The sequence below is a fragment of the Apium graveolens genome, chromosome 11, assembly GCF_009905375.1.
Source record: "Apium graveolens cultivar Ventura chromosome 11, ASM990537v1, whole genome shotgun sequence".
Classification (NCBI taxonomy): Eukaryota; Viridiplantae; Streptophyta; class Magnoliopsida; order Apiales; family Apiaceae; genus Apium; species Apium graveolens.
This window is the reverse complement of record NC_133657.1, coordinates 8,993,973-9,003,199: the sequence shown is the minus strand read 5'-3', so window position 1 is coordinate 9,003,199 and position 9,227 is coordinate 8,993,973. Positions and strand designations below refer to the sequence as shown.

The 9,227-nt window shown below is 31.8% G+C and overlaps 1 protein-coding gene, 1 non-coding gene and 1 pseudogene across 2 annotated transcripts; all 3 read right to left on the bottom strand.

Annotated features, from left to right (window-relative positions):
• Positions 1-3,472: 3,472 nt before the first annotated feature.
• Positions 3,473-3,592, bottom strand: LOC141698705 (5S ribosomal RNA). Its single transcript, XR_012565210.1, has one exon. It is a non-coding gene; the product is annotated as a 5S ribosomal RNA (ribosomal RNA).
• Positions 3,593-3,810: 218 nt separating this feature from the next.
• LOC141699331 (5S ribosomal RNA) lies at positions 3,811-3,921 on the bottom strand (annotated as a pseudogene).
• A 1,340-nt stretch (positions 3,922-5,261) lies between these two features.
• LOC141695320 (protein FAR1-RELATED SEQUENCE 5-like) lies at positions 5,262-6,671 on the bottom strand. The gene has a single exon (XM_074499576.1). It carries the CDS (start codon positions 6,669-6,671, stop codon positions 5,262-5,264), a length of 1,410 nt encoding a protein of 469 aa, XP_074355677.1.
• Positions 6,672-9,227: the final 2,556 nt, after the last annotated feature.

Here is a 9,227-nt window from a genome sequence, read left to right as displayed (position 1 = left end):
GTATTGTTTTTAGACTCTACATAATAGACTTTGATTTATTTGAGATACTACCTGGATTATATTTATTTTTTGCTTAGATATGGATATTTCCTGATTGTTTAATCTAATATCTAGTCTATATTGAATTGCATATCTTTACATGTTCTGTGGCAATCTAATTGATGTACTTTTGTCCTTCTGTGTGATCTGTAATCAGCTTGGTAGATTTGAGTAATCTAGTGAATGGTAAGTTGGTATTTTTTCCAGAATATCATTGTAAGTTGCTTGGTTAATCTACTTACTGCATTGCATTACTAGGACACCAGAAATTGCATCAGCAGTATGTTGCCGAGCGGGAGTTTATGTGGCTATGGGCGGGCCAGAGATTGTTGAGGGCGGGTTTGTATCTCTCGCCGAGTATATGCAGTGGTATAGACGGGTAAGTAAGCTGAGGACCGCTCGTTGTGTACCCCCTAAGGGCGATATCATACAGCCCCGTGACTGGTACCCTCAGCAGATGATGGGTGATGCAGTATGGTATTCTTTACTTGTTTAGGTTAATTTCCCGTGAATTATCATTAATTCCCTATAACTACTTGTAAAATGGATTAAAAATGAAAATAAGGACTTATTTAGGTTAATTTCCCGTGAATTATCATTAATTCCCTATAACTACTTGTAAAATGGATTAAAAATGAAAATAAGAACTTATTTAGGTTAATTTCCCGTGAATTATCATTAATTCCCTATAACTACTTGTAAAATGGATTAAAATGAAAATAAGGACTTATTTAGGTTAATTTCCCGTGAATTATCATTAATTCCCTATAACTACTTATAAAATGGATTAAAAATGAAAACAAGGACTTAATTAGGTTAATTTCCCGTGAATTATCATTAATTCCCTATTACTACTTGTAAAATGGATTCAAAATGAAAATAAGGACTTATTTAGGTTAATTTTCCGTGAATTATCATTAATTCCCTATAACTACTTGTAAAATGGATTAAAAATGAAAATAAGGACTTATTTAGGTTAATTTCCCGTGAATTATCATTAATTCCCTATAACTACTTGTAAAATGGATTAAAAATGAAAATAAGGACTTATTTAGGTTAATTTCCCGTGAATTATCATTAATTCCCTATAACTACTTATAAATTGGATTAAAAATGAAAATAAAGACTTATTAAGGTTAATTTCCCGTGAATTATCATTAATTCCCTATAACTACTTGTAAAATGGATTAAAAATCAAAATAAGGACTTATTTAGGTTAATTTCCCGTGAATTATCATTAATTCCCTATAACTACTTGTAAAATGGATTAAAAATCAAAATAAGGACTTATCTAGGTTAATTTCCCGTGAATTATCATTAATTACATATAACTACTTGTAAAATGAATTAAAAATCAAAATAAGGACTTATTTAGGTTAATTTCCCGTGAATTATCATTAATTCCCTATAACTACTTGTAAAATGGATTAAAAATCAAAATAAGGACTTACTTAGGTTAATTTCCCGTGAATTATCATTAATTCCCTATAACTACTTGTAAAATGGATTAAAAATGAAAATAAGGAGCTATTTAGGTTAATTTCCCGTGAATTATCATTAATTCCCTATAACTACTTGTAAAATGGATTAAAAATGAAAATAAGGACCTATTTAGGTTAATTTCCCGTGAATTATCATTAATTCCCTATAACTACTTGTAAAATTATTAAAAATGAAAATAAGGACCTATTTAGGTTAATTTCCCGTGAATTATCATTAATTCCCTATAACTACTTGTAAAATGGATTTTAAATGAAAATAAGGACTTATTTAGGTTAATTTCCCGTGAATTATCATTAATTCCCTATAACTACTTGTAAAATGGATTAAAAATGAAAATAAGGACTTATTTAGGTTAATTTCCCGTGAATTATCATTAATTCCCTATAACTACTTATAAAATGTATTAAAAATCAAAATAAGGACTTATTTACGGTTAATTTCCTGTGAATTATCATTAATTCCCTATAACTACTTGTAAAATGGATTAAAAATGAAAAGAAGGACTTATTTAGGTTAATTTGCCGTGAATTATTATTAATTCCCTATAACTAATTATAAAATGGATTAAAAATGAAAATAAGGACTTATTTAGGTTAATTTCTCGTGAATTATCATTAATTCCCTATAACTACTTGTAAAATGGATTAAAAATCAAAATAAGGACTTATTTACGGTTTTTACATGTTTATTTATTGTAGTTAGAGAGTGCTATGAAGATGACATACATGATCTACATGCGCGGCCCTCCTAGCTGGTTCTATGATGTCATTCCTGATTTTCTCGCACATTATGATCGGGTAATGACTGAGTGGAAGGGTCTTGGATACAGTAGGCCCGCTTTCATCAGACCGAAAGATATTCAGCAGCTCCTGTTGAGCGTCAGCCTCCTATTGGAGATGCACGTGAGGTAGACATTCATGATACAACTCCTATTACCTCGCAACAGACAGCGCCCCCTATCTCTCAGAAGCGTCCTCGTGAGGTACTAATAACTATCATTTACGAACCTCTGTTCTTTTAAATTTTGTCTATTGAATATGTAAATGACATGTGTGTCTTTAATTTACATTAATGGCAGGATGAGACTAGTGGTCCTGAGGAGGATACCGCAGTACGTGTCCCCCCCTAAACGTCCACGTGAGGTATAAATTTCTAACAAAAGCTTTCATTTCATGCATCGTAGAACTTCAATTAATATGTCTGTGTCGGCTGTAATTGCAGGAGGTTCAGTCTACTGGTGATGTTCCAGCCACCCATGCTCCTACACATGTATCTATTCCCCCTCAGGTACAAATATTTTATAAATATTATCCTCATTTGCACTTACACATTTTCAGCTTCCTGTGTTAAATAATGTTTATATATTGGCTTGTAATTGCAGGTTGAGGTTCAGTCTACTGGTGATGTTCCATCCGCCACTGCTCCTACACCTGTATCCATTGCTTCTCAGGTACAAATCTTTGATAAATATTGTTCTCCTATGCACTTACAAATTTTCAGCTTCTTGTGTTGAATATGTTTATATATCGTCTTCTAATTGCAGGTTGAGGTTCAGTCTCCTGCTGATGTTCCAGTCACCAATGCTCCGACACCTACATCAATTCCCTCTCAGGTACAGATCTTCGACAAATATTATCGAGCACTTACACATTTTCAGCTTCGTGTGTTAAATATGTTTATCTATCGGCTTCTAATTGCAGGTTGAGGTTCAGTCTGCTGGTGCTATTCCAGCCACCCCTGCTCCCACAGCTGTATCCATTCCCCCTCAGGTACAAATCTTTAACAAATATTGTCATTCTATGCACCTACACATTTTTAGCTTCGTGTGTTGAATATGTTGTATTTATTTTGGTTGGTTAGATGTATTTATTTTAGTTTGGTTTTGGCGGGACACTAGTTTGTTATTTGATTAGTGACTTGTAGTTAAAAAGGGGTGCAACACGAGTACTTCCCAGGGGGTTCACCCATCCTAGTACTACTCTCGCCCAAGCACGCTTAACTTCGGAGTTCTGATGGGATCCGGTGCATTAGTGCTGGTATGATCGCACCCGTCAGAGATGTGCAAAGTAATTGTATATACGAAGATTTAGAGCGGTTTTGCATTATTACGAGATAAATTGATAAAAAAATTAAAAAAATAGAAAAAATAAGAAAAAAAACAAGAAAAAACAAATGAATAAAGGGAAAAATTATGAACTAAACATCGAAGAAATGTGCTGGACAAAGAGCAAATAATTTAAGAAGAAATAAAAACGTGAAACGAAAAAAGGGGTGTAACACGAGGACTCCCCGGGGGGTCACCCATCCTAGTACCACTCTCGCCCAAGACGCTTAACTTCGGAGTTCTGATGGGATCCGGTGCTTCATTGTGGTACCCGCAATGTTTCATTGCGGGGGTAAAAAGAGTTTTGCAGAATTTTGCATATTGGTCACTGCACTTGCAAATGATTTATTTTTTATATAATACTTTTTCTGTTTTACAGAAAACTTTCTGCCCAACTTTGAAAAAAAAATCTTCAAAAATAACTTTTTTTCAATTTTTTTTTTGGAGTCACTTCTTTTTTTGGGATTATTAATAATGCCAACAAGTACTAACATTAACAACATTGAAAATATTTAATTAAAATTCATTAATATTTCAAAGTACATGATAAGAAATTACAATCATTTTTTCCCTTTTTTTCCTAATAATCTCAAGGGACAATTTCTTCTATCATGGCCTTCTTCCCCCGCCCCACAAAAGCTGCACTTTCGAAATTGTTTATTTGAACTTGACGTCTCGATACTACTTTTGAATCTACCCATTTTTAAACATCATTTTGTTTGTGACCTTGGGGGATCTAATAACGGATCATCTTCTTCATCATCACTTTCATAGTCCTCATTTATTTGTTTCTCTCTCTCTTCTCCCAAAAAAGACTTAATCATATACTCCTTTTCTCTCTTGATCACGCTCATCAAGTAATAGTACCGCGGAACGGAGCAACTACCAACAACGGACAAACCTTGGAAAGCTTTACACAATCCACTATATCTTGTCGTTTGAGATTCTACAATATTACCAAGCATCCGAGGGGTACACGGTAGAGGCCCCACAACTTTGTTTCCGTTTATTGTCCACCTCATTGTGACAAGATCTGGCGGTATCATCACCTTTTGTTTCTTGTTAAGGTAACGGATCATGTGTCTACAAATCATCGCGAAATGTTCAAATTTTTTACATGTACAAGAATAACTCCCGTCGATGGAAACCTTTAAGAAAAAATTCCTTCTATAAATCTCCGGCAAGGTGGACTTTTCTACCAAATACATCTTTGAAAGATTATCTCCACAACCTTTCATACTTTTCACAACAAAAGATTGACTTTTTTGAAGCTTTTTTTGAAATCGCTTAAATATCTTTTTTGTGTATATCTTGGAGGCATGTATCTCCATTGATGAGTTAGAGAATAGTCTCATTTCCTTGTACTCGGTGTCAAAATCGTCTTGAACCTCCCGTAAATATTGTGACTCCAAAGATTTTTGTGAATTCTCAATGAATTCTTTCAAACCGGTCGACGCTTTCACATACTCATCAAAAAATGAATTCATAGACTCGCTCCTTGAGGTGGTAGTCATACCGGCGGCAAAATGTTAATTTATGAAAGCAAAAACCCATTGTCGTCTAATTGCATACATATCATTTAGCCAATTGTGATTTTCAAGATCATATTTTTCTTTCAAATCCTCCCACCTACCTTCAAATTCTGTTGGTGACAATGACTTGTAGATACATGCATTAAATCCGTCTTGAACTCCGAGTATTGAGTATACAAAGTAGATAGTTTCTCGGGAAACTTGCTACTAATATGCCACGTACAATATGTATGGTTGGTGTTAGGCATAACCTCGGCAATGGCATTACTTAAAGCGATGTCTTGATCCGTAATAATGGTAATAGGTTGCTTGTTATCGACCGCTTCCAACCAAGTCTTCAAAACCCATCTATAATAAGTCTCTTTCTCGTCCCTTATAAGTGCAAATACAAACAAAATATTTTGGTAGTGGTGATTCACTCCCGTAATTGGAATAAAAGGCATGTCATACCTATTAGTCCGATATGTCGAGTCGAAAGTTACCACATCTCCAAAATTCTTGTACGCGTTAAGTGAACGAGGATCAACCCACACCAAACCCCTAACCCGATTCTCCTCATCCACATCCACTCGGTAGAAAAAAATTCCATCACTTTGTTTTTTCAAGTCTCGTAACAAAACCAATCCATACTCCGCATCACCGGAATAAAAAACCCGTCTTCGAATGTCACGTATTACATTTCGTACGTCTTGAGAGGAAAAACCAACTTTTTCAATACCACCACACGTCTCACTAAGTAAATTCATCACTTTCGGGGTCTCGATACCCGATTTGTTGAATAACTCAATCAAAGATCGGGTAAACGGATCTATGTTGCGTGATCTTTCCATAAATTTTACCTTATCCGTTGTAATCATATCATGATTGTGCTCTAAGTTAACCTTGTTTACTTCCCATTTGTTTGTGCTTACTTTGTGAGCAACACACATACGAGCACGACAACAAGTTCGAGGAATGACATCTCGAGGTCGTTTCCCTTTAACCCTATCTTCAACTTCCAAGGGTTTTGGGCCCAATCTTCCAACCTTTCGACATATATACAAACGTGACGATATACCACCATTTATTGAATGCCTATGACTACTTCGAATAATTATCTCGAACCCTATACTTCGACTATAACCTCGATAAAAACTTTCCGATTCATCCAACGAATCAAATATCATACCAACACAAGGGACTACATCATTCATATTTCCAATAAAATTTTCATCATTAATTTTATCATCATCATCATCGCCATTAAAAGAATCATTACTATCATCGGAATCACCGTGAACATCGTGATTCTTCCAACTGAAACCAACATCATCATCACTATGCGTTTTTCCCTTCCCCGGATCATTAACTTTATCTTCAATACTATCAACATCTATTACTTCATCATCATTAAAGATTTTACGATAAACCTTCTTTTTTGTGTGGGGGGTAACATAATTAAAATCGTTATGATCACTAGATGAACTTGAATAATCAAATAAATAAGAAGCCATGAATTTTGAATACTAACCTTGATTTTCAGAATAATAAATTTGAGCAGAATGTTAAGCAGCAGTAAAAACAACAGTATAAGATCAAAGGTACAGACACAAATTAAGGTAGTTGTGTGCATTTAATGCACGACCGTAATGTTTTATCGCGGCTTCCGCAATGAAACATTGCGGCGTTGTACACACCCGCAAGCCAACAGCTGTAAATACTTACAGTTATTTACAGTTGTACACCGCACCCCGCAATGTTTCATTGCGGTGGACAATTCACCCCGCAATGCATCATTGCAGTTGGGTTGTTTATTTTTGTTATTTTCTTTAAAATTAGAAAATAAATCAAAAAATATTAAAAAATAGTTTCTAAACTTATTATATTTCATTTAATATGTCAAATTTTATTTTCATGTAAGTTATAAAATACAAATTTTGACGATCCAACTATACGGATGTTAAAATATAATGATTATAATCATATCAAAAAATTATGATAATAATACATATTAAAGACACCGCTCTTAAAATATATAAATAATACTATAATTATATTAATATATGTTAGTATTAAATTATTAATATTAATAATTATTTAATTTCTCAAATAAAATGCGGCAGGTGACCGAGTTATTTTTATATAGTTTGTTACCAAGAAATGTTTAACATTTTGGGGGCTAAGTTGTTTTATATTTTTTTATAGGTAACGAAAATTCGATAAAATTTTATTTTTTTGGTTTTCACATTTTCAAATTTTAGCATTATATTTGTTTATTAAAATTTAAAATTGATAAAATAAATTGGACAAGTACAAGAAAAATAAAATATTAAATAATTTATTTCATTGAAATATAAATGGAGTACATTCAAATATTATTTTAAACAAAATACATAATAACATTTTATTTCGACGAGAATGATCAAACTTTAACGGTGTTGGAAGAACCGCCTTTATCACCCTTATCGTCGTCTTTCTTTTTCTTCGACTTTTCCGCCTTCCTTTTCGCCTCATTTTTCTTTTTTTTGCGCTCAAGCGCCATTTGAATACGACGGAGAGCTATTTCCATGTTTTCTTCTCTTTCGGGCCCATCGTAAGCCACACCATCGATAATTACCTTATTATTGTCAAAATCATAGTAGAAAACCATTTTTCGGAAAATAGAGAAGATAATGTTGAAGATAAAATGTAGAATGAAAATAAAGAAGAGAATGTTGAAGAGAATGTTGAAAAAAATGAGATTACAAGAGCTATTTATAGGTGAAAATCTGAATTTTAAAATTCAAAAAATTAAATTTAGGCACAGAAAAAAATATTGCTAAAGCTGAGGCAGGACTGTTGAAAAAATTGTCGCAATGAAGCATTGCGGCAGGGAAAAAGTCGGTCAAACTTCTCAACTGCCGCAATGAAACATTGCGGTGGGTCGGTCAAACTTCTCAACTGCCGCAATGTTTCATTGCGCTTTGTCGGTCAAATTTCCTAACTTTTGACCAGTCAATTCTCATTAATATTGGCACATAAATTGATATTAATTTAATATTTGCACAAAAAATAATTTTGAATTCACAAAAAATTATAAAATTAATAATTTAAATTTTATATTTAAAATTGATAATTTTATTTTTAAAGAAAAATTACAGAAAAAATAAAATTGATAATTTTTATTATTAAAATTGATAATAATTTAAAATATTACTTTTACTTATATTTTGATGTTAACATATTTCAAAAAATTAATTACTGTTTAATATTAATATTATTTTTATACTTTCAATAAATAAGTGGAATATTAATATTAGGTATTTATAATATTAAGTTATATTTAATTATAAAAAAGAGTGACATTTAAAGCTAAAGGGACATTTAAAATTAAAGAGAGGGGTAGTTGGGGCATTAAAAACTGTAGGTCTGCCCAACAATGAAACAATGCGGGTACCGCAATGTTTCCTGTGCATGGCCACCTGCCGCAACAAAAAATTATAAAATTAATAATTTAGATTTTATTTTTAAAATTGATAATTTTTTTTATGAAAAATTACAGAAAAAATAAAATTGATAAATTTTATTATTAAAATTGATAATATTTTAAAATATTACTTTTACTTATATTTTAAGGTTAACATATTTTAAAAAAAATAATTACTGTTGAATATTAATATTATTTTTATACTTTCAATAAATAAGTGAAATATTAATATTAGGTATTTATAATATTAAGTTATATTTAATTATAAAAAAGAGTGACATTTAAAGCTAAAGGGGCATTTAAAGTTAAAGTGAGGGGCAGTTGGGACATTAAAAACTGTAGGCCTGCCCAATAATGAAACAACGCGGGTACCGCAATATTTCCTGTGCATGACCACCTGTCGCCACAAAAAAATATAAAATTAATAATTTAGATTTTATTTTTAAAATTGATAATTTTTTTAATGAAAAATTACAGAAAAAATAAAATTGATAAATTTTATTATTAAAATTGATAATATTTTAAAATATTACTTTTACTTATATTTTAATGTTAACATATTTAAAAAAAATAATTACTGTTGAATATTAATATTATTTTTATA